At 58.3% G+C, this 27619-nt stretch overlaps 2 protein-coding genes across 2 annotated transcripts in view; both read right to left on the bottom strand.

The window, feature by feature from the left end:
* Window positions 1–3319: 3319 nt before the first annotated feature.
* On the bottom strand, window positions 3320–11555 carry WDR18 (WD repeat domain 18). The gene is made up of 10 exons (XM_045543305.1): window positions 10827–11555; window positions 9671–9781; window positions 7333–7466; window positions 6908–7049; window positions 6334–6477; window positions 6187–6251; window positions 5955–6079; window positions 5697–5863; window positions 3874–3942; window positions 3320–3726 (listed from the first exon to the last, which is right to left on the bottom strand). The coding sequence occupies exons 1-10, from the start codon at window positions 11067–11069 to the stop codon at window positions 3595–3597; spliced, it is 1332 nt and encodes a 443-aa protein (XP_045399261.1). The 5' UTR covers window positions 11070–11555; the 3' UTR covers window positions 3320–3594.
* A 5370-nt stretch (window positions 11556–16925) lies between these two features.
* ARID3A (AT-rich interaction domain 3A) overlaps window positions 16926–27619 on the bottom strand; it is a 28547-nt gene continuing 17853 nt past the window's right edge. Inside the window, exons 3-8 of the mRNA XM_045543100.1 lie at window positions 26180–26252; window positions 23022–23205; window positions 22371–22618; window positions 20061–20357; window positions 18427–18525; window positions 16926–18051 (exon numbers count right to left, since the gene is read on the bottom strand). Coding sequence (XP_045399056.1) covers window positions 17816–18051; window positions 18427–18525; window positions 20061–20357; window positions 22371–22618; window positions 23022–23205; window positions 26180–26252 — 1137 coding nt within the window. The 3' untranslated portion in view covers window positions 16926–17815. The remainder of the gene's footprint in view (window positions 18052–18426; window positions 18526–20060; window positions 20358–22370; window positions 22619–23021; window positions 23206–26179; window positions 26253–27619) is intronic.

The raw sequence follows: 27619 nt of genomic DNA, 5'->3' as shown, positions 1-27619 counted from the left end.
AGCTGCTCTGCAGGCTGAACATGTGAACACAGGAAGGCTTTTTAAAAAATCTTTTTATTGTGATAAAATAGACATAAAATGTACCATCTTAACCATTTTTAAGTGCACAGCTCAGCAGCACTAAGTACCCTTATGTGGTTGTGCAGCCATCACTACCCCCCATCTTCAGAACTTTCTCATCTTCCCAAATTGACGCTCTGTCCCCATGAAACACTAACTCCCCACCCCCAGGTACCACGAATCCATGTCCCGTCTCTGTGGATCTGCCTGTTCTGGATGTAACAGATAAAAGATTCTGTACACTTGCATTGTTTAAATATGAAGAAGAGCTGCCATCGTCTTCCTCTATAAACATTAGCAAGCTATATCCATTCAAGTACATTAACCTAATTGTACTTCACATAGTTTTATACTTGGGATGAGGCTAGGCTAGACAGGAAAAAATAAACTAGCACAGAGCTATTAATAAAAAATTTTAAAATACTGTAAGACGTGATGAAATGAAAATCAATCCCGGATGACACAACAAATTTCCACTATTGGAAGATCCTGATTAAAATAAAGAAGTACATAAAACTGGAATATAAATGGAGTCACACACTGTGTGTCCTTCTGTGTCTGGCATCTCTCACTAAGCACGACATCCTCAAGGTCCATCCTCGCTGTGGCCTGTGTCAGAGCCTCGTCCTTCTTCATGGCTGCGTGATATTCCAGTGCATGTTTGTCCACTCACCTGTTGATGGACAGGTGTGTTGCCCCCACCTTGTGGGTGTTGTCAATCATGCTGCTGTGAACATAAACCCAGGAGTGGAATTGCTGGGTCAAATATTAATTCTAGGTTTAATTTGTGAGGACAGCCAGATTTTTTTTTTTTTTTTTTTTGAGACAGAGGCTCACTCTGTTGCCAGGGCTAGAGTGCCGTGGCATCAGCCTAGCTCACAGCAACCTCAAACTCCTGGGCTCAAGCGATCCTCCTGCCTCAGCCTCCTGAGTAGCTGGAACTACAGGCATGTGCCACCGTGCCCGGCTAAATTTTTCTCTATATATTTTTAGTTGTCCAGCTAATTTCTTTCTATTTTTAGTAGAGACGGGGTCTCACTCTTGCTCAGGCTGATCTCAAACTTGTGGCCTCAAGCGATCCTCCCACCTTGGCCTCCCAGAGTGCTAGGATTACAGGTGAGAGCCACCGCGCCCAGCCCAGCCAGACTATTTTCCACAGTGGATGCCCTGTTTTCTCCACATCCTTGCTGACACTTGTTATTTTCTGTTTTGGGGGGTTTCCTGGTGGTGTGAAGCGGCACCGTGCTGTGGTCTGTGCACACTCACGCTCTGCCAGCACACCAGGGTCACCCCACCCCACGAGCAGTGGCTGCCATGGGCCCTTCCTGTGCCTCCTTATAGGTTTACAGAGCACCTAGCAGATTCCTCATGGAGTCGCCATTGTCCTGATCTCACCAGGTGTGTAAATTATGCAGAGAATTCCCACTCCTTTACAACTGTGCAGTGGTTGCTGGTGCCCCCAGTGTGACAATGCCCTGGGAGGGGACACTGAGCCAGCACTGATAGGGGCTGGTGTCCAAGGCCCCCTGGAGGGACGTGCATGTGAAGAAGGGAAACCAAGGATTCCAAGGTGCGTGCACCTGCCACACACCTGCCAAGCTCCCAGGGGCTCCAGGCAGGGCTACCAGGGGCTGTCCCCTTGTTACAGGTAAGAAAACCGAGTCTCAGGGCCACGTGTGGCTTGCCTGAGGCCAGCAGGTGATTTTGGGCCTGGGTGGGGGTGGGGCCTGCAAGCTGCACTCCTGGCTGCCCCAGGTGAACTCTAACCCCATCCTCAGCCTGCCATCTGCAGCCTGCAGCCTGCAGGACCAGACCTCAGGCCAGTGACTGAGGCACTGGTCGTGGGAGCACCTGGAAGGGCCCGTGGGAATGGCCCCCCAGGGTAACAATGCAGATCGGGTTGGGGATGTCAGCCACTGCCTACAGTTTCTGTCAACATCTCCCAAAAAAGGGCCCCCCAGGTGCATCACCCCAAACCTGCCCGCTCCTGGCAGGCAGAGCCCAGCCTCATAGGTCCCCAGAGTGGACACCCAATTCTGGAACAGGGTGAGCTGGGGTGGGCTAAGGGAGAGAGTTGGGCTGGGGTGTGACTGGCAGCAACCACCCAGGGGCAAGGGACTCTCTGCGCATCAGCCCCGGTCGTGGACCTTGGCCCTCAGGGAGTCTGAGCCAGGCCAGTGGGAGGACCTGACCCTGCAGGGTGACGTCTTCATTTTAGTCCCCTAGCCACGGGTGGGGACAGACGGTGGCACCCTGCCCACCAGACACCAGGCAGGGAGAGGACGAGGCCCCAGCCATTCTGACACAGCATGGCCAGGCTGGGCCACCAGCCACGAGGGCACAGAGTCCCTGAGCTGGGAACAAGGATGCGAATTAGCCTAAAAGCATGAACTCAGCGCTGGCAGCTGGCTTGCAGCCGCAGTTATTACAGCACCCGCTAAATCACATGGATTTTCTGGACCATTAAGTAGGGCTGTCAGTCGGGGGCAGGCTTCTGGAAGTTTCCGCGGCTGTCTGGGCTTGCCTCCAGATGCTAGCTACAGCTGGCAGCTCCCCCATGGCCGTGGGGGTGGGGGGAAGTTGGCCCAGCTTCCTCCAAACCTTGATGCCGACAGGAACATCCGTTTTGGGGACACTGGCCCTGCTCACCTCCACTGGCTGGGGTAAGCCACCTCTTGCCTGGGAAGGCCAGATGTCTCCTCCCAAGAACCACCCTGGTACAGGGTTCAAGCCACTGTATCCTGGAAGAGGCCACTGCCGGGTCGTGGGGAGGAGTGGGGCTCCTGTGGCAGGTGTGGCCAGCAGGAGCCTGTGTCAAGGTGCCCTCCCAGTCCCAGGACAAGGCCAAAACCCCAGCCACACCTGGCACCCCCTCCACCAGCCAGCTCCATAGTCATGGGTTCACACAAGGACCAGGGGCCCCTGTGACACTCCAGAGAGCTGGATGCTGCACAGGGGGATGGGGGGAACTCCTCATCCCTGGGGCTGGTCCCCCATGTCCCTCTTGACCAATCTACCGGTGCGGACTGGGACCCCATGTAGCCATCACCCACTCAGACGCCCCTCCACAGGGGACCAGGGCGGTTTTAGGGATGGGGCAGCAGACCCATTTCTGAAAACGGCGGTGTCCCTGGATACTGGATCTTAAAATCTGCCTCTTCTGTGGCTGAGTGCAGCTCAGCCCGGCCTCTGCCACTCCAGCAAGGCCCTGAGTACCGGGCCACCAGCCCTCGAGGGGCACACACCCAGGCAAAGAGGAGAGTTTTCGTGTCATCTTTTGTTAAAAACTGACCAGCACCAACATGACCTAACGTGACACAAGACATCAGTGCAGTGACATGAGACAAATCCACCCAATCACAGGACGAAAAACCCCAAACAAAATACAACACTGGCTCAGCGAGTCTGGCCCCGGAGTGTTGGGGGCCACCTCTGGCAAGGCTCGCCCCGCTTGGCTGGCTGGCGCAGGGGCCCGGACCACACTCTGCCAGACGAGCTTCCTGGGGCGGGGTCTGCCCCAGCAGCGGCCCCGCCTCACTTGGCCGGCCGGGTGATGATGCGCGTGGAGAAGTCGAAGAGGTCACGGTTGATCTTGCGCAGGTTGCGCACCTCGTCCTCCAGCTCGGTCACGCGGACCCGCAGCTGGTCCTGGCCACCCAGGACGTTCTGGGGGAGGGGCGCGGGGTCAGAGGACGGAGGCGACCTTGGACAATCCACCCCAGCTGCAAGGATAAGGATCACCCATCCCCACCCAGCAGGACCAAGGGCAGGGCCACACCCCCTCAGATACCAGCCAGGCCCTGCCCTGCCCACCTTCTCCATGGTGTTGCACATGACCGCCTGCAGCTGCTCCATCCGCTCCAGGTAGCTGGGCTCAGAGCCCTGCAACACATCGGGCAGGTAGGTGACCCTGGGGCTCTTGTCTCACACCCCACGCTGCACCCATGTCATCCTAATTAGGATGCCCCTGACAGAAGGGGAGACTGAGGCAGGGTGGGGGGGTGATTGCCAATCCCTCTCAAGGCTGCTGGCTACACCCCCAAGCCCACCACGTGCTCCCTACTCTTCAAATCTGCTCCAGGCCTCTGCACCTGGGACTGGTCACAGCACAGCGTGGGGTTTGAAGGACGAGACCAGAGTTAAGAAGGCTCCAGAACAGAGGGCTGGGCAAGGGCCTTGTGGACAGCCCACAGGGAGGGCCTGACCGCCATGCTAGGCCACTGCCCTGAGCAGAAGGACTGGGCAGGGCAGATGGACATGGCTGCGGTGACTGGGGGGCATCCATCTCCTGGATGACATTGGGCTCATGGGAGCCTGGGGCCCACCCCGGCCATCTGCCCGCCATGGGTGCCCCCACTCCCATCTGTGGGAAAGGCTGACACCCCCTCGGGACCTCACGTGATTCCACAGCAATGGACAAGGCAGGGCCTGAGTGCAGCCAGGCCCCCCCCACCCACCGTGTGGACAGTCAGGTGGAGCTGGCTGGGAACACGGGGTACAGAGGGCTAGAGGCCCTGGAGTCAGGGAGGGAGCCCGGCTTGGGGGGCCAGGGAGGAGGTGGCACCGCTGGAAGGCCTGGCCACAATCCTGCAGGAACCACGGGAGCCATAGCTGCCCTGCTGGAGCAGGCAGAGCTAGGACACAAAACGCCACCGAGTGGCAGAGACCCGTTTCACTCTGGAAGGTCCCGGCATTTTTTGAACTCAGGTCTCCCCTTGTTCCCACACTGCCAGGGGCCAGTCAGCAGGTGGCAACAGGGGACAGCCAGTGGGCGGCTTCTGTCCCTACTGCCTGCCCCCAAGCCTGCGGGTTTGGGCAGACACAGAGCCATGCTCCAATCTCCCAGCAGAGATAACGGCGTCTCCTGGGTGCGGGGCCTGCAGGACAGGCACCCTTCAGATAAAAAATCAATTCGTACTTCATGTAGGAAGACAGCAGCGGGGGGAGGAGTGCCAAGTGCCCGGAGCCCAGCAAGGGAGATAGTCAGTGACACCAGATACCAAGGACGCCGATGGCTCCCTGAAGGTCGGAGGGAAGCTTCTAGCAGCCCCAGGGACCTCTCAGCCCCCAGTCCTGGCCCAGCCCAGCCCACCGCAATGGCTCCCATGAGTGCCCCGAGGCCTGCCCCGCACCGTGTGGAACGTCCCAGAATGGGGCTCAGTCCCCACAGATGGAAAGTCTATGCAGGGCTGGGAAGCAGCCCCAATGCACTGGGGAACTGCCCGGAGCTGGCAGGGCTGCCCAGGACCCCCGCCCCCTGCACCTAGGGCCGCTTTTGCACCTTCAGAAGCCCAGACAGGAACCCTTCTGCCCTGGCCTTTTGCAGAAAGATCTCGCTGAGCGTCCTGGAGCCGCCTGTGGCAGGAAGGTGGGGCTGTGGGCTGCCCAGCTCGGCCCTCGGGGGTTGCGGCAAGGAGTTTAACATTCTGGAGCCTCCAGTCCACACTGCAGTGACCATGGTTACCAAGGGAATGTGGAGGCTGCCTTGCTGTCACCGTCCCCTCGGTAGGACGTACCCACCAGTGCCCTGCCAGGGTGGAGCCGGCCCCACGGGTCCAGAATGGGAGGAGGGAAGGGTGAGAGCTGGAGAGTTCTTCCCGAGGGCCCGGGGGGTGTGGCGCCTGCGGGGGCCCTACCTGCTGGTGTAGGCCCAGCCGCAGGGTGAGGCCCCCACGGCGCAGCTCGTCCCCGTGCTCGGCGCCCAGCAGGTGCTTGTTGAAGTGGGGCAACGGTAGGCTGGGCCTGAAGTCCGAGCTCAGCATGCTGAGGGGTGCCAGCAGGATGGTGGCGTTGGTCACGGGGCCTGGGGGCGGGCGGCGGTCAGGCCCCACCCCGGCCCCACACCCCCCCCTCTCGCACGTCTGCGGGACAGGCCGGGACAGGCCAGGCTCCACCTTTGAGCGCCACTGTCCGGATGCACTGCTTGCTCTGCACGTCCCAGAGCCGCACGGTCTCATCGTGGGAGCCCGAGAGCAGCACGCTGCCGTCAGTGGACACCGACAGGCAGGTCACCTGGTTCCTGGGGCAGACGGGCAGGTGTCAGAGTCCCACTGCTCAGGTGCACAGAGGAAGTGCCAGCACCCCGCCCCCAGGACACACCTGGGAGCCCCAGGCCCGAGTCCCCACCTGTGTCCTTTGAAGACCTTCCCGGTGTCCTGCTCTGGCTGGAAGCTCCGCTCCCTCTGCCCGGGCTGTGGGGGGCACGCGGGGGTGAGCAGCGGGGACTGGCGCCCGCAGGGTCCAGTCCTCCCACACTGTCCGCCAGCCACTCACCCAGGTGCAGAGGTCCACCTGGAAGATGGAGCCGTTGCTGCCGCCGCAGAACATGTGGTGCTCGGCCAGGTCTGTGGTCACGGCCATGATGCCCACGTCAAAGAGCACTGAGAGCAGCAGCTCGCCCGAGGAGATCTCCCACAGCTGCAGGGCAGGGGCGCGTGGGGGGAGTGGGGGCCGAGTGGGCACAGGGGCCGGGGTGCGGACACTGAGAGCCGGGCCAGCCCCCACCGGGAGACCCTGCCCCGGGGCTGAGGGACTCGGTCTGTTCTGAAATGGGGGTCCCTCCCCAGGCCAGTGACCCCTGGGTCTCTCTCCCTGGACCCCCAGCCAAGACTCAAGGGCAGTGATGCCCTCAAATTTTCCCGATGTTGGCCAGGGCGCCGGGCATGGGTGGCTGAGTGGGAATTTCCAGGCTGACAGACCTGGACTGTCCACCCTTTGGGGACGTCCTTGGGCTGGGAGCATCGGGGATTACGAGCTGTCTGGAGCACTGACAGCAGCGGGGGAGGAGGCGAGTCACTGCTCCCAGCCAGGGGCCTGCGGCTCACAGACTGAGTAGGGCGGGCTCTACCTTCACAGTCTGGTCCAGCGAGGCGGTGGCCGCCCGGGCCAGAGGCCCCCCGAAGCCACAGTGCAGGTCTGTGATGGGGAGCGTGTGGTGAGACCAGACGTGCCGGGGGGCAGGGATCCTGGAGGGGTCGGCCTGCAGCACACTGGGGGAGGGGCAGGAGCTCAGGACTGGAGGGGTGCGGCCCCCAGGCCAGGTCCTTGTGCATTCACTGCCTGCACACCTGCCTCCACCCGGCATCTACCACCTCACCTGAGTCAACTCCAGAATGGTCCCCACAGCACCCCGGACCCCAACGCAGGCAGCCAGGCACCCCTGGACAATCGCCCCATCCTCTGTACTCCAGCCCCCAGGCGCAGCCCCTTCTACCTCCAGCCTCAGTGCATAGCTTCCTGGTGGGACCCTGGGGTGCGGGTCCCGGGCGCTACCTGCAGAGGCTCCACACCAACACCAGGCAGTCCTTGCCCCCCGACAGGAAGTGGCTGCTGTCCCCCGTGAACTGCAGGCAGGAGATGTCCTGGTAGTGCCGGCTCAGGATGACCAGAAGGTTCCCGGTGGAGACCTGGGAGGGGGCAAGGGCACTGGGTCAGGGAAGGACACAGGGCTGCAGCTCCCAGCAGCCCCCACTGCCACATCACCATGCGTTCACTCCAGTGGGTGTCCCCTGCCCCAGGACCAACCACAGAGGTGGCATGGGGGTTCCTGTGTGGGTCTCTCGGGAATGGCTGCACTTGGGACCTCCAGGCTGACCTCAGGACTGTTTGATCACCATGAGAAGTTGCCTGCGGGCAGGCTGTGACAGTGGCTGGCAGAGGGCTGGGGGTGTTCCCCCCGGCGGGGGTGACTCGAGCACCAGCAGGAAGGCTGGCGGTTCAGTCTAAGGAAGAGGGACATTGGCAGGTGCTGGGGCAGTGGCAGGAGACGAAATCTATTGCAGGATGCCGGGGAAGGGTGGAGGTGGGGAGAGATGCTGTTATGGGTTGAGGTGTACGTCCCCCAAAATATGTTCAAGTCCTGACTCCTGGGACCTGTGAATGTGACCGTATTCAGATATAAGGTCTTTGCAAACATAATTAGTTAAGATGAAGCTGGAGTAGGGTGTGCCCTGAATCTGAGGGAATTGGTGTCCTTGTAAGCAGAGGGAGGTTTGGACAGACACACACACAAGAGGCCATGTGACGACAGAGGCAGAGACTGAGTGACTCATCTACAAGCCAAGGGACGCCAAGGACTGCTGGCCACTCCTGGGAGCTGGAAGAGGCACGTGGGGTAGCACTGCCCTGCTGACACCTTGATTTTGGACTTCTAGTCTCCAGAACTGGAAAAGGATACATTACTGCTGTGCCTTTGGAGCCCCCGGGGGCTGACAAGTCATGCCCCCTCTCTAGGCCTCAGTTTCCTGGCCTACAAGATGGGCCTAACCCAGGGCGCTGGAGGACTGAATGGTACCAGATTAAATGGGGTCCAGGTCAACCCCAAACTGCAAAGAGGCCAGCTCACGTGACCTTTACTATCTCTGAGTCTGAGGGCTGGGACAAGCATGGGCCCCATCACACCCCTGGGAGGTCCTTGTCACTAGGTGCCAGCAAGAGGGACAGACCAGCTGCTGAGCCCACAGCCCCTGCACCAGGATTCACAGCTCTCTCTCCACTCACCCCACAACAGCGGCAGGTACAGCCAGGCCACTCCTGGCCTGGGCTCTGGCCTCTGGCTGGCCTTGTGGGGTGCCCCCTCGTGGTCATAGCTCACCTGGGCGAGGCAGCACCCCTGCTCCACCGCAGACAGGCCCTCCTCAGGAACTGGGACATTTCCCATCGTACAATGAGCCATTTGATTTCTACCTGTGTCCTCCATACCAGGCTGTCAGTGACCAGGGTGAGGACTTCTATAGTGATGGGCAAACTGTGAGGCACCGCTCCCTACCTCAGTTTCCCTCTCTCTGCCTAAGTAACTGCATCTCGTTTCAAAGTCATAGACTGAGGTTTAAAAGCCCTGGATGCCCCATCACTCAGAAACCTCACGCCCAGGCCACATAGTTCTCTCGACAGCCCCCTGGGGGAGGCATCCCGCACTGTCCACCCTGTTCCACATGAGGTGAGGGCAGGTCCCCCCCCCAATATAATGGGCAGTTTGTAACAACATGGCCAATGAGCCAAGCCAGCAGCCGAGGGCCAAACCCCATAAAGGTCTGGATTTGCAAATAAAGCTTTACGGGCATGTCTCCATGCCCACTCATTTAGTACCACCCAAGCCAGCTTTCTCCGACCAGGACAGAGTTGGGTGGTCAGCACAAACGCAAAGCCGAAAATGTTGACTCTCTGTCTTGTGCCAAGGCTGCATGACAGGAACTGGGCTGTGCGTGTGTTTGGGCAGTGCTGTCACTTGGTTTCCCCAGTGGTAAGACAAGGGGGGGGTGGATTTAAAAAAAACCTGGCCCTGCCCTCCTGCAGAGACAACTGCCAAGTGCAACCACCCGCTTGCAAGAGACGCTGGCCCCAAAGGAGCCTGCAGAGTGCGTGTCAGGGACCGGGCTGCCCTGCACTCTGCACAGTGAACACTGATGGCCATTTAAAGACCAGGTCTCTTTGGGACTCGCAAGGTTTTTGAGGGGAACCAGACCCCCAAGTGATCATTGGTCCAGGTGCCCCAGGCCTGGGATCTAAACCTCATGGTGGCTTCCTGGTGCCATGCAGGTGAGACTCAGGTGGGCTCCCTCCCAAGGTAGGTATGTCCTGTGTGAAAACTCCCGTACTCCGATCCTCTTACCTCCCACAGATATATGCTTTCTGCAATTCCCGCCAGGACGTAAAGACCATTGGGTGATGTGGTCAGACAGGTGACAGGCCCGGGACACATGATCTTCTGCTGGAGCTGGTCCTAGGGACACACAACAGGCCTCATGAGCTTCGTGCAGGACATGGGGCCGCTACGGCAACGGAGAATGGTGAGGGGAGGAGATGCCCAGGCAGCTGGTTAGTCCAGAGGACTAGACTCCCAAGCACTGGAAAGGAGTTGGGAACAGGGGTGGTTTGAAGAAATGCATGGTCTGTCCAGGAGGTGTTCACACCAGGCTTTGAAAGCTGGAGGTGGAGGACATAAGCAGTCCAGTGCTGGGGGTAGAGGGGCCAAAGGGACCCTGGTCGGGCAGAGAGGGTTCAAGAGGGTTCTGGGGCCTGAGAGCCCAATGGCCAGTAGGCTTGGGCCCCAATCCCTTCTCTCCTAACGTCCAACCTATGTCCTTGAGCCTTAGTTTCCTCCCCTCTAAAGTGGGTACACTGCTCAGGTGATACCAGAGGATGGAGTCTGCCCCAAGAGATCTCAGGGGGCAGATGGGGCAGCTTCAGGGGCTGCATTTTGGGGTTGCTGACAGAGAGGAAATAGTGGGTGGATGACGAAGGTTTGTGTCACACTTTGGGGGCTACAAATGCATGAGTCTCCTGGGCCAGGGCTACCCCTTCAGGAGGTTCCCCTAGACGTCGGACCTTCTCTCTTCCTCTAAAACCACAAGATCCACGCAACCCCAGACTGCATCCTTAATCAAATTTCGCGCTCCTGGTTCCTGTGTGTGCAGTCGCCCCAAAGGACCTCCAGTTTGCCCCCATTTCTCCATGTGCGCGTGCCCAAGGCCGGCTGCCTAGAGACCCGCCCCCCGCCACTGCCTGGGCCGTAGTCCACCCTCAGCTCCGCGCGTGCGCAGAGCGTCCCGCTGATCCCACCCGCCCCAGGGTGCACACCTCCCTACCCCCAAAAGGCCCCAGGCCCACGCATGCGTAGAGCGCCCTAACCTGACCTCCCCACCCTGATTCAGAGCGCGTCCGGGACCCCCTACACACACTGTCCCTTACCCCGACCTTGGTCTCGGGCGCCCCGCGCGCCCCCCTCCCCAACAAAGGAGCCCAGCGGCAGGCCAGCGCCGCCGCACCTTTCGCTGCAGCTCCCAGGCGCTAATGTAGTTCTTGCCCAGCTGCGCCGCCAGCAGGTATTCGCCATTGAGCAGCGCCAGGCCGCGGGGTCCTGCCTGGCCGCCGCGGTACGTGAGCAGGTTAGCGCCCGAGTGCAGCTCCCACACAACGCAGCTCCACAGCGGGGCCGCTGAGTCCGTACACACGGCCACCTCCATGGGCGCCGCCATCTTGCCTCCCCAACCGCCCCGGATGTCCGTCATCACCAGCGAGACGCGGGACCACTGCACCGCGCGGGCTAGAGAGGCGCCTGCACGGGCCCAGCGTTTGGCACATCTGCGCGTGCGCACCAGCTTCGGGGGAGGGGGCTGCCCTGTGCGCTGGACTTTTCAGTGGGGCACCGGGGGTCGCGCGGGCGGGTTAGAGGTCTTAGGAGGCGACTTTCTGCAAGGCCAAGGGCCTTCTGCGAGAAGACAGTACCTCCAGAGCCTGGGGGTCTGCCTTGGGCCTTCCCTGCTGGGCGTTTTTGGCCAAGTGACTAAACCTCTCGGATCCTTTTTTAATGTGCAAATAGGAATAGCAAAGTCCCGACCTCACGGGCCTGAAGGCGACACTGCGCGGAGAGCAGATCGCGTCTCTAGTTCGCTCTCGGTACGTCGTAATTAAATGCTTCCTGATTGACGCCTGCTTCTCCCCTTTGACCTCGCCGCTTTGGGGGCCCTGAATTTGAAATTCCAGCGGGCGACTCGGTGCGGGTCGCGGGCTCTGTCCGCGCAGCGCCTGAGCGTGGGTCGCGGCTGCCGGCCCCGGGCCAAGTCTGAAAACAGGATTTAAACAAAAACTGCGTGGGCAGCCCTTGGAACCGGGAGAATTTGGGTGAAAGTCGGCCACCCGGCAGCTCCGGGCAGGGGCTCGCGGCCCGGCTCGGCCACCAGGTGGCACGCGTGAGCCACTGGCTGGGGCAGACCCGGGCAGGGTCACCCTAACCCTCCCTGGGCCCCCTAGACACGAGCGCGACCCCCGCGGGGGACCTCCCGGGGCTGGGGGTCCGCAGGAGCAGCACCCCCCAGGAGCTGCATTTGAGCAGGGAACTAACACCCCCCAGGGCATGGTGCCGGGTCAGAGGCTTGTGCAAAGGCCCTGGGGCAGGGCCGTGGAGGGAGTGAGTGGAGCCCAGATTTGATTTTATTTTATCTCTGAAAGTTAGGAGTCCGTCCCCAGGACCGGCTGATGCCTCCAATTTCCTCCAAGGTTGCTTTTAAAGTGTGAGCAAGGAAGAGAAATCACCTTGAATGCTAATTTACACCTTTCCAACACCAATTCAGGAGGACGTAGGGCTGACTTCACCCAGGCTGGAGTGCAGTGGCGTCATCACAGCTCACTGCAGCCTCCAACTCCTGGGCTCAAGCCATCCTCCTGCCTCAGCCTCCCAAGTAGCTGGGACTATAGGCTGGAGCCACCATGCCCAGCAAATTTTTTTTAAACTGTTTTTTGTGGAGACGGGGTCTCACTATGTTGCCCAGGCTGATCTCAAACTCCTGAGCTCAAGCGATCCTAGCACCTCGGCCCCCCCAAAGTACTGGGATTACAGAGGAGAGCCACCACACACAGCTGATTTCACCACTTTGAGCTGTGGGGCAGGTCACTGTGCAGCTCTGGGCCTCAGTTTCCCCACTTGCAAATGGAGGATGCTGTGGTTCCCCGTGGCAGGCTCCTTGGAGGACTCTCCAGGGGTGGTGGGATTGGTCCTCATCCAGGGACATTTGGCCTGTATGGTTTTTAGGTTTATAGATTCCAGGGTTCCAGGATCCTGGGGCAGACCCAGCAGGTGTGAGCTGCAGGGGACCAATTGTGCAACAAGGGTGGCAGCCACCAGAGGTGGGGTGCTAGTGCTGGATGCCCGGTGACGCTGGTGGACAGATGGATTGCAGTTTGGGCCCCTGCCATGGCTTAGCCCCCGGCCAAGCAGCCAAGCAGTGTTCCCCTCCCTCCTCCTCTCCCCAGGGACGCTGCTGGGCCAGGCTTCAGTGCAAGGTCAGAGATCACCCCGCCCCCAGCCTGGTTCCTGGAATGAGGACAGACAAGTTGTGTCAAAGCAGTGGACAAAAGCCACACTTTGGGGGCGTCTCTGGACCACCCAGCGGCCAGACCTCATTGGTGTCAGCTGTGCAGCTGCTCCCAAACCTGAGGCTGGGAGGGCATGAAGGGGTGGGGGGTGGTGAGCGGAACAGGGAAACTGAGGCACAGAGACACACACAACCCCTCTGGGTATAAGCCCCACTTTCTTCACTTCCCATGGATTTATGGAGCACTGCCTGTTTGCAGGCACTGGGCACACTCGGTTGAGCCAAACCAGACCCATCTCGGCCGCTGCCCTGCCTCCCTCCGCAGACCCACAGACCAGACCAGCAGCTCTGGGGCCTTTCTGATATGGGTGCTGATGGTGGAGGGGAAGGCAGATGGCTCAAGGGAAACTCTCTCTGGGGTGTCCCAGTCACACAGCCTCCACGCTCTGCTCATCCAACGTGGTTTTGAGTTTCGCCTCCTGGGTGCCAAGGGAGGCTGTGAGGGAGGAATGAACAGGACCTGACCATCCAGTTTGTCGGAAAGGGGCCTTTTTTTTTTTTTTTTAAATCATAGCTCTTCCCTTATCTCCCTGGGGGACAGGCAGGGTGACCTCCATCCTCCGGCATCGAGGTGAGGCAGACGAATTTCTGGCAGGAGTGGAAAATGCTGGGTGTTTAAAATGGGTTTCAGGAACCAACCGGCTGGGACTGGTGGGGAGAGGGTTGTTTTTCCCTGACTCCTCAGGCAGCCCTGGGGAGGGACCGGCCACGGCTGGCCTGGGCTGGAGCCGGTGGGCAGGGGTGCCGGCGGCTGGAGTCTGGCCCTGACCACCTTCCGGCCACACTGACCTTCAGCCAGTCACGTCCTCTGGGTGTAGAGCACCGGAGGGCGGAGGGCAGCTTGGATACCCCGGGGAACCTCCTGCCCTGCTGCTCTCTGGGGACTGAGGCCAAGGGACAGTCTGGGGGTTACAGACTGTGGCCACCCAAGGGCTGAATTCCACCCTTGGTCTTGTTTCCTGGGGCCACATGGTGCGGAAAGGTAAAAGGTGAAGATGGTGTCAACATAGCAAAAGGCCCCTGCCTCCCTCCCACACCCAGCCTCCCCAAGAGGCTTTGCCTGTGCCTAGCAGGTGGGTCCCTGGGGTCAGGCAGTGGCGGAGGGGAATGAGGAGAATGAAAGCAAACCACGCGGGATCTGCATCCCGGCCGCCCCAGATGCTCCACCTGGGCTGCTGCGGAGGGCACAGGCTGGGGAGCTCCACACATCTCACCCAAATAGGACAGGGATGTCCTCCGTGTCCAGACATGGGCGGGTGGGGATTGTGTGTGTCTCGGTTACAGGGCATGAGAAGGAGCCTCTCACAGCAGCGAGCGAAGTCCATTCCGGCTGTAAGAACAGCTCGTGCAAAGGTCCTGAGGCAGGAGTAGGCTGCCACCTGCCCTGGGGGCTTCAGTCAGATAACCCAGAGTGGCTGGGCATCCCCTTTCAGCGGTGACTTAGACACGGGTCTCTCTGTGGGCACAGGCTGGAGCCACCACTCCCCACCAGGAGCACCCCCAGTGGTGACAACCACAAATGTCCCCAGACATCGCTCAGGGTCCCCTCGGGGTCGAATGCCAACAAAAACGCCACTACAGGAGACAGTTTTCTGTTAAAAGTCAGAAGTGTTTTGTCTTGTTTTAATATCTCATCAGCTTTACAGGGTTACAATTGTTTTAAATATTTCTGAAGTTTAAATACAATCTGCATAATAATGTTATTATAAAATGTAAACTTTCAGTGTTCTTTTAAATTTCAAAATCACACTTTTTTTTGGTCTTTTTGTCTTTTTTTTTTTTCCCTTTTAATACCTGAATGTTCTGCAAAAAAAAAAAAAAAAACAAAAAACCTGAAATTGTTACAGGCCACCCGGCATGACAGGCTGGGCCCAGCCAGAGGTAGAGAGAGTAGTTTATACCTTTTTTTTTTTTTTAAGTTTTAAAAATTTTTTCCTCCTTTTACCTGAGTTCAGGCGTGGTCCCCACACCGTCTGACAAACCCCAGAGAAACTGAAATTTCACAGGTCAAGAATGAAAGGCTGAATTCATGCTTGTCAAGGAAAAAAAAATGCAAAGGCAAAATTAGGGGAAAAAAAAAAAGAAACAAAGTCGGCAAAAATGATAAAAGAAAAAAATGCAACTGTACAAATGCACAAAAGTGTTAAAAAACTAACGCAGCTGCCCCCAACGCCCCCGGCCCCGCCCTCCCGCCTGTCCCAACAGCTGGACGGCCAGATAGCCCTGTGGCCAGCCCTAAAGGTCCCCAGGAAGATTCCAGAAGTAGCCTGTCCACAAACATCTCCAGAATGGGGGGCCCAGTGAGCCCCTCCCAACCCTGAGCGTGTGGGGTCCCCACCTGACACGCAGCTAAGCCCGCCAGTCCCGCAACCAGCAGCCCACACCTCCAGGGTCCTCCAGGCTGGGACAGATGTCCCCTTCCCCAGCCCAGTTTCCATATAGGGGTGCTGAGTTGCACCCCAAAAAGCTGCCCCTGAAGATGGGTGTGGCAGGGAGTCAAGTGGGGGACCCTGGAGGCCACAGTTTCTGTCCAACCGCGAGGACCCCTCACATCTCCACTGCCAGCGTGGCCACTGCCTTCCAGCTACTTCTGTTAGAGTGGGCCAAGCGGACCGGACCCCAGCCTTGCGCCCGCCTGCCCTACAATCGCCAGCTCCAACAGCAGGCCCACGTCCCCTGAGTTAGAGCCTGTCCACCCGCCCCCGGGAGGCTGGATCCGCGACGGACACACGCATACGCACACACAGCACACGCCGTCCAGGCACCCGCCTGGGTCACAGGGTGGAGGTCCTGCCACAGCTGCTCCCAGAGCACACAGGAGGGAAGGACCGGAGGCCCAGCCCCAGGGGTGCAGTTTTTGGCATCAAAAGTCAGACCTGAGGTAGAAAGAAACATGCAGCAGACATCCCCCACCCCCGCACCGGGTGGGGCCTGCATCGTAGGACAAGGGGCTCCACGGCCCTGGGAGATGGCCGGCGTCGAGGCCAACTTCAGACAAGTCCAGGTGGTTCTCACAGTGGGGCAAGATAACCTCATAGGACAAAAAGACCCCCTTCCCTGGGATGATTGTGCTGCCAAGACCCCTGCCCCGGAGGAGATGGGGCAGAGAGAACATTCCAGAAGAAAAAAAAAACAAGAGGAGACCCCCAGGATGCCCACCTCCCCTCCTGCAATGGGGGCTGCGTGACAGTGACCCTGAGAGCTGAAGAGAGAGGTTCCATCCCCAAAGACACACTGCACCGCCAACAGGAAAGTGAACTCAGACTCTGGGGGCCTAGGGACCCCCTAAGGTCTCCAAGGCAACTCGCTGGGGTTGGGGGAGCTGGGGGGCTCCCTGGGACCAATTAGAGAGTCCGGGCTCACCCCAGGAACAGCTGAGCTAATCCCATCCTCCCCAAGAGAAACCCAAGAAAACCCAGTGCTGCCCTGTAGGAAGCCACGTGACAGGTCCCCAGGGCGGGGCTGAGGGGCTCCTGCCCCCTCAGCTGGAGTCGCAGTACACCCAGCTCAGCCACCCTGAACCCCACTTTCTCCTGATCTGGGGGAGGGGTCCCAACCCAAAGAGGAAGGGAAAGAGAAAAGGAGCTAGAATGTTGAGGGGTGGGGGATGATTAAGATGCCGTGGCCCCCAAATCCTCACCCTGAGCTAGGCCTGGCCTCACCCCCCCTCCCCAACATCGACCGTCCCCTGAAACAGCCCGCACAGGCAAGAGAAGAACCCCCAGACGGCCACATTCATCCCTGAGACAGGAGCCTGGGGGCCGTGACGGGGTGCAGGGGAGGGAGGGAAGCCCCCTCCCATGCTTGGACCCCTTTCCCACACTTTCTAATTAAGACTTCCAGGTCCCTGACGCGAAAGCCTGGCGCTCGGCGCTGTCCCGGTAGACCACAGCACAAGAAAAAGCATCGTGGAATATCACAGTCAGCAAGACAGCATCATGTGCCTCCCCCGGCCCCCCAGGCCCCCAGCATGCACCCCCGCCCAGCCCCTGGCCCACAGCACCTGAGTTCATCCTCGTGGCAGCTCTGCCCCACGGATCCAGCCTCCTGGGCCCCCCGGCTGCACAACGCACCCCAGCACACGCACAAAGGAACCCATATCGGCCATGAGAAAAACAAAAAGGTTATTACTTTTTTGTTTGTTTGTTTGTTTTTGCTTTTTCAAGTTCGGTTTCCCTGAATGAACACATATATATAGATATATAGATATATAGATATTCCTTTTGCTAAGGTTTGATTCCTTTCCCCCCCCAAGAATAAAATAAGAATATTTACAAAACAAACCCCCTGAAACCTATTTAAAAAAATAAATCCCCACAGAGTTTGAATGTCACTATGACTTAAAAAAAAAAGTTCCCAAAGCAATAAGAAAAAAAAAATTCAGTGATCTCAGCTCAGGGGTTTCATTCAACACAAGGAGCTTGGAGTGGTGAGTGTGTGATGAATAGGAAAAAAAAAAAGGAAAAATGACAAAAAAATGAAAACACACAGTGCAGGGGTGTATGAGGTAAATAAGATTGGCCCGACGTTGCAGCTGGTCCGACCAGACACCGGGCCACAGGAAAGCCCTCGGAAAGACCTGCTTCCTCCTGTGTTCTGATCTGTTGCTGTCCTCAGATGCAACTCTCTGAATGTCCGAAACCTGAGAAATTCAAGTGTTCCTTGGTTTTCCCCCGTTTTATTAAATTTTCTTTATATATATATATGTATATATATTTTTTTCTTTTTGGCGTCAGCTGTGGCTCCTCTGTGGATAGCTTCCCTCCCCACCCGTATCTTCTGCCATCCTGGCCCCTGCCTGGCCCCCCTCGATACCCCCCTCCCCACTGCCCGGTCTGACGGGTTCCTGGGGTGGGGGGCGTGGTGGGTGGGGAGTGAGGCGGTTAAGGCAACGTAGAGTTATTTGAGGTAGAAGATGTGGGGGGTGCGGACGACCCTGCTGGCCCGGCCTGGCTGCCCCCGCTGCTGCTGGTCCCGGTGTTTCCTCCCCGGCTGCCTGGGTGGTTGCTGCTGCTGGTCCCGCCGCTCCCGCCACCACTGCCAGCACCACCACTGCCACCACCGCCTTTGCTGGAAGCCAAGGGTGGCGTGGGTGCCGGCGGCTGAGCAAATAGCACTCCTAACGCAAGGACAGAAGAGACACGTCGTGGAGAGTTTAGTCTCCTCTGTACACGCTGGCCCTCGCCCCTGTAAGATTCAGCATGACCGTACCCACATTTTGCCTTTAATTTCAGGAGTATACTGATCCCCTGGACCTGCTAGGACACAAATGCCCTCCCGTGAGCTTCTCTTGCATTAGCCTTGTCCACTGCGTACACAGCAACCACGCTGCTCAGTGATGACAGCACCATCTGGTGGCCACTGTGAACCATGTGCCCAACTCCACATTTTTTACATAGGAAAAGTAGAAAATTCAGCTTAACCATAAATCTGTGCTTGTGGACTTCTTCCTATGTGCCCAGCACAGCGCCAAGGGGGACCAGGGCCATCCTACCTGTGTACATGATGCCGTTGATCTCGACAGACATACTAATACTGTTGCTGCCGTTGGTGCCGGTCAAGCTCACGGCTGAGTCCTGGCGGCTCTCGGAGGCTGTAGGGAGAAGAAAAACCGCATTTTGGGATGATAAATACATCTGGGAACCATTCTGTTCCGTGTCCATCTCGCCCACTGTACCAGTGTTGTAAAGGCGAGGACTGTATCATCACAGCCAAGTTGTCTCCAGTGCACACAGCAGGTACTTGATATATATTTGTTGAATAAGACTTTATCTGTCTACAGTTGGCTTTTTTTCAAGGCTTCACTGTGACAAATGACATCATGTGACTGTGATATGAACACCTGCGTAAATACGTGTTTCCTCGTGCACCTGCACTGATGCTCTCTGCTATCGATGCCAGGCAGAAGCAACAGGTCACAGGGTGAACACATTTTTTATCTTAAAAGAGATTGCCAGCCGAGCGAGCAAGGTGGCTCATGCCTGTAATCCCAGCACTCTGGGAGGCCGAGGCAGGTGGATCACTCGAGGTCAGGAGTTCGAGACCAGCCTGAGCAAGAGTGAGACTCCGTCTCTACTAAAAATAGAAAGAAGAAATTATCTGGCCAACTAAAAATATATATAGAAAAAAAAAATTAGCTGGGCATGGTGGCGCATGCCTGTAGTCCCAGCTACTCGGGAGGCTGAGGCAGGAGGATCGCTTAAGCCCAGGAGTTTGAGGTTGCTGTGAGCTAGGCTGACGCCATGGCACTCACTCTAGCCCGGGCAAAAGAGCAAGACTCTGTCTCAAAAAAAAAAAAAAAAAGAGATTGCCAGCCAAGCGAGCAAGGTGGCTCACGCCTGTAATCCCAACACTCTGGGAGGCCAAGGCAGGAGCATTGCTTGAGGCCAGGAGTTGGAGGCTGCTGTGAGCTATGATGATGCCACTGCACTCCAGCCTGGGCCACAGAGCAAGCCTCTATCTTCCCATCCACCATAACCAGGAAAAAAAAATAAACATTGCCAAATTGTCACCTATGCACACATCCACCAGCAGGACCAAGGGGCCCATTTCCCTACATCCTGGCCAATACTTGATGTTATCAAGCTGTGGGTAGGTGATATCTCCTTCCTAATCTGCATATCCCTGACTGGATGGAGTTGAACACTTTTTTTTTTTTTTTTGAGACAGAGTCTCATTCTGTTGCCTGGGCTAGAGTGCCATGGCGTCAGCCTAGCTCACAGCAACCTCAAACTCCTGGGCTCAAGCGATCCTCCTGCCTCAGCCTCCTGAGTAGCTGGGACTACAGGCATCTGCCACCATGTCCGGCTAATTTTTTCTATATATTTTTAGTTGTCCACCTAATTTCTTTCTATCTTTTTAGTAGACACAGGGTCTCGCTCTTGCTCAGGCTGGTCTCGAACTCCTGAGCTCAAATGATCCGCCCACCTCAGCCTCCCAAGTGCTAGGATTACAGGCGTGAGCCACCGCGCCCGGCCTGGAGTTGAACACCTTTTGATAGCTGCCCCCTTTTTCTACTGTTTTTTTTTTCTTATTGATTTGTAGGTACTCTTTACATATGTTGGCTCCAAGGCCCTTATTTTGCTACCCATGTGGGAGACAAGGAGGGTCCGGGCACTGGGTCGGTACCTTGGCTGTTGATCCGTATGCTCATGGGCAGCTGGGCTGTCATGGCCAGGAAGTTCTGCTGCAGAGCTCGTTGCATGAGCCGTTGCTGCTCATCAGCCACCAGGGCCATCTTCTTTTCGGGAGGCTCCCCGGACTCCAGCTTCTCCCGCAGCTGCTCCAGGGCGGCTGCCTGTGCTGCCACAGCTGCTTGGGCAGCTGCCGCTTGCACTGCTGCTGCCTGAGCTGCCACCACGGGGTGGCCTGCAAGGGACACGGGCAGGCGGCCGGGGACCGTGATGGGGATGGCTGAGTCCTCCTCTAGACAGGAGACGAGAGGAATTGGTGGCCAGGAGGGACTGGGCCCTGCCTTTCAGCTGAGGCAGGAATGTGCACCCTCTTGAATACCTCTATGGATGGGGTGCTCACTTCCTACCCAAGGAAGTCGACAGGTTTTGGAAAAGATATAAGAGTTTATAAAATCCCTTCTAACAGCAGGGTGACTAAAAGTCACAATGGCATATGGGTGACCTTATAACTAACAATACTAGTTATAATAACAGTATTATGATAGTATTTGGCATTGCTATTACAGAGAGACTGTAATAGTATATAATCATATAAAATACTAGCTAAACAAGAGCTACCACGTCTCGTCTAAGCATTCAACATGAATCACCTTGGTGGACTCTTTTAATAACCCACATCTACCTAGACACTCTTATCACCCCCATTTTACAGATGGGGAAACCGAGGCTCAGAGAGGATGGATAACTTTCCCAAGGTCACAGAGCCAAAATTTGAGCCTGGCAGCCCAACTCCAGAACCAGTTCCTAACTATCCGCCCCTCCTCTGCAGCTGAAACAACATCCTCGTGGGTCCCGCTCACTGGTCCCAGTCTGACCTGCTATATCTTCTTCTCCCCAAACGTTTTCTCCCACAGCTGCACCTGGAGCTGCCTCTGCTTGCTGGGTTCCCCACCCCAAACCTTTGGCCCAGGAGCTTTCTAATTTTGATACCTCCCTGGTCTCAGCTCAAATGCCACCTCCTCGGGAGCCACACGTGTCCCTCTGCACGCCTCGACCAGCATTCCCGGCTTTGTGGACCTGCCACTGCAACAAGGCAGTTGCTGGCCCTCTCGCGAGCTCCACCAGGTCACGACCTCCTCTCTCCTTGCTCAGCATGGGGCCTCTCGCGCAGTGGGTACTTGGTAACCATTAGTGGGTATTGTCGGACTCCCCAAGGCTGGCAGGGGCAGACTAAGGCCCACCAAGGACCGAATGGACTAGCGTCTGTGAGACCCATTCACCTTAGATGTGACCAATCCTTAAGTTTTCAAGGCACCATGGGGATCACATTGGATCCTCAGGGCAATGGTAGGAAACAGAGTGGCCAGCCCAGCCCGCGTGGCAGATGGGCAGGGGGGATTCAGACAGGCAAACACAGGCCATATTGCCATGTGCTGCTGTTGGTGCTTCTGTGTTAGGAAGGATTCAGAAGCTCAGTGGGAGAGAAAGCTGTGATCGACTGGTGATGTCTGCTACAGGTGTGGCGGGAGCTCACCGTCAGGTATCTGCAAACCTGAGGCAGTTGCATGCTGGGCACTTTACACATTGAATGCCCCCCAACAACTCTACAGAGAAAAGGAGGTTTCCCCTACTTTACACATAAGAAAGGCCAGGCTCAGAAGGGGGCAGTGACCTGTGCAGGAGCACCTAGCAATAGCTTCGAGGATGTTCAAGGGCAAATCTGACAGATCTACATTACAGTCTCCATGTCTGCCGGGACTGTGTTGAGAAGGATTTTAAAGTCCAAAGAGAAAGACCACAGGGACCAATCAGTAATGTCTGCCATGCACAAGGGGCTAGAAAAATCCCTGGCAATGAACAGCATCAGCTACAGGCTAAAGACTGGGCTGATGCTACAATGATTGATTAGCGATGCCTGGATTAGGAAAGTGTACAGTGCTCAATTAATGATGCCCAACTCAGGGTGGACAGGAAAAACAGTGATCAATTAATAATGTCTGCTGTGGCCAAAGGATAGAAAAATTATGTTTGATTTGTAATGTCTGCCGCAACACGGAACTGGTTACATAGATTGATCAGATTAGCAATGTCTGCCACCACCTGTGTGGGTTGGGGAAATGTGATTGATTGGTAATGTCTGCCATGGGCACAGCACTGATAGATGGATGGGCTGCCCCCTGCCACGCCAACACTTGGCTCTACCATCTTCGTTACCCAGAGAAGGGAAAGGGTGTCCCGTGCCAGGTCATGCAGTCAGGCTGAAGCTGAGTTGGGATCAAACCCCAGGCTCCACATGGCCCCTTACCTTTCTTGATCTTTGGGGCTGGGGCGATAGAACTGCCGTTGGTGCTGGCAGCGAGGCCCAGGGAGGACACAGGCAATTTAGGCGAGGAGAGCATGCCATGAGCCCCGCCTGGCGAGTAGGCAAACAGGGAGCCCCCGAAGCTCTGGCGCCGGCCCTCCCGCCGGTTGCTGTCTATGGCTGCCTGGAGCTCGTTGGGGTTGCTGAGTCCTCGCTTCTCACACTCGTAGGGGTACAGGTACTTCATGTATCTGTGGGCAGAGGCAAGGGGACAAGATGGCACCTGGGCCACTCCCATGGCTCCCGTGGCCCTCTGAATAAAGTAAAACCCCACTACAGCGCCACTATTCCTGGCTCCAGCCCTGGACTCACTGGGCAGCTCCCAGAGCGCCTGATGCTGTTCCCGCTGTCTTAATGCTGTTCCCCATGACTGCCTAGGCTGACCCTTCCATGCTCAGACCACGTCACCTTAGTGCCTGATGGTGCTCATGCCCCCACCTGACGTTCTGGGGCCTGAGGCTCATGGCGTGGCCAGGTGGCCTCTGGCCACCTGACCACCCCCTTCTCGCCCCATGGTCCTCCTGCCACAGGCCCTTTGCACCGTCCGTTTGGCCCACTCAGAAGGCCCCTGCCTGGCCATGGCAGGCCACTCACTGCGTGCGCAGGGTAAAGGCAGCGCTGGTGATGGACGTGGGCAGGTTGAGGCCCTTGGTGATCTCGCGCCACAGTTTCTTGTTGATGACCTCCACGAGGCCACCCTTCTCTGTCACCAGCACATACAGCATGAACAGGTCCAGCACCTGCTTGGCCATGATGGGGATCCGGTTCACGGGTGTCCCTGCAGGGAGGGCAGGGGAGGGTGAGGCGGGGACGCCGGTGCCATGTGTGCAAGTCTGTGGTCAGCACAGCGGACACGGGCTGGGTGGACACTGGGGTGGGGCGTCCTGGGCACCGCAGGTGCTGAGCAGTGTCCCTGCCCCCACCCACCCCACGCCAGGAGCAGCCCCAGTTGTGACAACCACAGATGTCCCCAGACATGGCTCAGTGTCCCCTGGTGGGGGGGGCAGATTCACCCAGGGTGAGAACCACTGCTCAAGAGAGCACCAAGGTGGTAGCTCTGCCTCAGTTTCTCCACCGGTAAGGGACGCGGGCTGTGAAGAGGAGGGAGACGCTGGGGGCCAACCTGGGGACGTGCGTGAGACACTCGGGCCTTTGTTATGCCTTCTGCATGTTGCCAACAGCTGCCAAAACAACTCCGCTGCCTCCCCAGGGGCCCGTTCCCACCAAGATCCCAGGGGACCTGCAGTCACAGTGGGGCTGGGGGAGGGCTTGGTTAGCCGGATTTCCAGTTTAGGGAATAGAAGGTGGTGGGCTATACCAGAAGGGCAGCGGGCTAACTGACATCCCTCCAACCTCATCTCCCCAAAGCCGGCTACAGGCAGCCCCCCACCCCTCCTCTCAAAGCCCTCTCCCTGGCTGTGACACTCTGGGCATACAAGGCCAACTACAGACCACCTGTGACCCCCATGCCTGTCCTGCTTGCAAGGGGTCCTTAGCACCCAGCCTGGCATACAGTGGGCACTCAATCATCAACGGTGAAGACTGACGGGCTCTCATCCCAGACGAGAGCTGCTGACCACTCACTCCTTAGGTAAGCCCCTTCAGATGGAGAAACCGAGGCTCCAAGGTTTGACCCACTGGAGACCGGGTCCAGCATCAGGCGAGAGGCTGGCGGCCTCTGCTCTGCTCCCGGGGCCCCAACGTTGTGCCTTCCAGAACCACCTCCTGCCAGCCTGAGTCATTTCCAGGCCCCTCCCAGTTTGCAAAACCCCCAGTGAAATGACATCCTGGGTGGAGGATGGCAGACCCCAGACCCCCTCCCAGAGCCCATGTTTCAGCCAGACAGAGGGAGAAGCCACCCTAGGCCACAGCCGCACAAACAGCCTCAGGAACGCCCAGAGTCACCCCCTCCACCCCAGGACACCAGCGGAGGCCTCAGAGTTGGGAAGAGTACAAGGAATCCCAGGCTGCGCCCCGCGCTGCGGCAGGCAGAGGATGTTTACAGAGGCGCTGGGAGTGTGGTGCAGAGCCTGGCACAGCCGCACGATAAGGGAAGGCCGGGAGGTCGTCACGGAAACTGCAGGGTCAGGTGGTCAGGCTGCTGTGGCAGGTAGGGGGCACAGGCAGGACCCCTCCTCGGCCCCGGGAGAAGTGTGGTTCAAAGCTTTCACTTAGAGATACTGGAAAAACAGTTACTTTCCCTCCGCCTGGAGTGAAAGAGAGAACGCCTGTGGGATGCAGAGGGTGGTGTCCGGGGTGAAGGGTGGGGAGGTCTGGCAGATTCTCATCCCCAGTGGCCCCCCCATTACAGAGGGGAACAGTCCAGGAAGGCAGCAGGGAAGAGGGGTCCTTGAGGCTGGGTTTTGAGGAACATATAGGAGCTTATTGGTTCCTGCCCTCCAGGAATGGAGGGAGGCAGGGCCGGACTAAGGCATCTGGGCCTCCAGCCTCACCCACACTCACCTGGGGGCTCCCCCAGGACACTAGGTGCTGTGCTGGGCACTGGGATCCAGCAAAATAGGTCAGCTCTGGGGGTGGGAGCTCAGAGCCCTGGGGGGGAGAGGGGGTGCACAGTGTGGACAAGGCGATAAAGCCAGTGAGCAAAGTTCTCTCCGGCCTCACGAGGGGCCGCAGGCCCCGGCCAGGGCTGGGCTCAGTGGATAACACAGGGGGCCCCGGGGGGCTGCGTTCCTTCACCCCAGCACGGGAGGGGTTAACGTACGCCACTGGGCAGTGGCCACTGGGCCGGCCCCCACCCCCCTCCCTTCTGTCAGCCTGTGTTTACAGAAGCCGGAGCATGGGCGGGAGGCTGTCTGGACAAAGCAGGGCAGCTGGGCTCCTCTGAGGGTGGCAAGGGGATGGGGACATCACCCTCTGCCCCGCCCCTTCCTGCCTCTGTAGGCTGCTCTGGGCCTCAGTTTCCTTCCTTGAAAAGCATGGATTGCAACTGCCCCCCACCCCCGGGATAGTCCCGGGGAGGGGGCTGGAGCAGGTCCCCCCGGCTCCCCATGTGCCCTCCCCGCCCCACCAGCTCCTCTCTGAGCCTTGCTCATCCCGGGGCTCCGTGTCTGGGCCTCGGTTTCCCCACCTGGACGCCTGCCTAGACCTGCCCTGGGCCCGATCCTCTAGCCACAGTCACGAGACACTTCCTGGGGTGGGGGAGGGGCTCTGTCCAGGATCCATCTTGGCCCAGACCAGGGGATGGTTCAGCGGGTATGCTGTTGGTGCTCAATAAATGTGCACCACATACTGGCCACCCTGCCTTGGCATGTTCAGGGTGCCTATTCGCGGCTGAGTTTTGGTGGTACTGCCACACAGCAGGGACTGTGTGAGGCCCAACTTACAGATGGGGAAACTGAGGCCCCCGGTGGGAGCAGAGGAGGGGCCAGGACTTGACCCTCAAACTGAGGCCTGGGGGAGGGTTCCATCCACCTCCCACCCCCAGCTGGGACCTGACCTGCTCCCCAAACACAGAGGCTGTGGGGGGGTCTCAGTAGCAAGGACCCCCTCATTGCACCCTGGGGCTCAAGGAGGAAGCCAGCACCGTCCTCCCCAAGGGCCCCCCCCATCGAGCCCCTGCGGCAGAGCGTGTCTGCCCCTCGGGCATCTCCTACGTCCCTCCCAGCTCAGGAGCTTTGGATGCCTCCAGCCATGGGAAACGCACTGCCGGCCCAGCATGTCCGTGGCCAGCAGGGCCCCTCCCACCGCACCCCATTTCTCATGACCTCCCTGCGGGGCAGGGGAGTCCTCACCTCGCTTCTGCATGAAGCTGAACAGGTCATCTAGGAATTCCTTCCTTTTGGGGTCCCCGTCAAGTTCGTAGAGCTGTGGGGACAGAGAGTGGACAGGTTAGCCGGTGCCAGAGCTCGGGCGTGGGAACTACATCCCCCCACCCACTGCACACAGAGCTGGGAGGAGGGGGCTGCCAGCGGGGACAGGAACGGTGGTCCCGGGGTCCAGGCCTCCCCGACCAAATCCAAACTTCACAGAACAAATTAAAAGGGTTTATTCTGTAAAATGTGGATTCAGTCAAAAGGCCACACTCAAGGATCCAGAAGGCCACGTGTGGCCCCGAGGCCACAGGGTCCCCAGCCCTGGAGCGTCTCCTGAGGTCCCACTGGGCAGATGGGGAACCGGACTCTGAGGCCCCGAGACAGCAAGGCACACGTAGGGGCCTCCTGGGCCCTAACACAGCACAAATCAACAGCCAGTCGTCCTTTCACGGCCCCGGAGGCTGGAAGTCCAGAATCCAGGTGTCGGGGTACCCTCGCTGCCTCCCACGGCTCCAGGGTGGACCCTTCCGCCTCTCCTGGCTCTGAGGGCTCCTGGCGTCCGGCCGTATCACTCCAGTCTCTGCCTCTGTCTGCCCTGTTCTAAGGACCCCAGCCCGCTGGAGTCAGGGCCACCTCGCCTCCTCCCAACCCTGCATCCACTGCAGTCACGCATTGCTCAACAAGGTGTCGCCAGGCGACACACAGGGTGTGCCTACACAGCGTGTTCCCGTATCCAATACCACGGGCGACTGTTACACGATGGTGAGTATTCGTGTATCTAAACACGTCTAAACACGCACACGTCCTTAACCAAAACTTCGGTACTTGGGGTGTGACCATACACCTGTAAGGACGCCGTTTCCAAATAAGGTCCCCTTCACGGGTACCAGGGATCCTGGACTTCAACCTGTCCATTCTGGGGGCCACACTTCATGCCATGGCAGCGCCCACCTGACTGTCCTGAGGGTCTCACACAAGCCCATTGGCTCCCAAGAGACGACCCCATTTGACAGATGAGGAAACTGAGGCATGACGGCAGGTGTGAGACCAGAACCTGGCGCCGTGGGGTCTCGATGCCAGCTATAAAATGACCGTCTCTGCCTGCCAGGTTATGGCCAGAAAGGAGCGAGACCTTACTCCCCAGGAGCGATGTGGGGAGAGGGCCTCTGTCTGGGATACCAGGGCAGGGGATCCCGCAGCCGCCAGCTCACAGGCTCGGCCAGTGGGTGGGGGCGTATGGGGTGCGGGGGGCCGGCAGAGATAACTAGACAGCAGCATCAGGCTGGGGGGGGTGCAATTTGCAGAGGAGGGGCAGAGACAAATACCAGGCTTCACATTAAGCTCTGGGGAATGTGCCGGCCGGACAGCGGGGGGCCTTGAAACCACCAATTAGCTCCAGCTGGGATGATCCGTCATTAG

This window comes from Lemur catta, chromosome 1 (genome assembly GCF_020740605.2).
Source record: "Lemur catta isolate mLemCat1 chromosome 1, mLemCat1.pri, whole genome shotgun sequence".
Classification (NCBI taxonomy): Eukaryota; Metazoa; Chordata; class Mammalia; order Primates; family Lemuridae; genus Lemur; species Lemur catta.
This window is presented reverse-complemented; position numbering and strand designations above follow the sequence as displayed.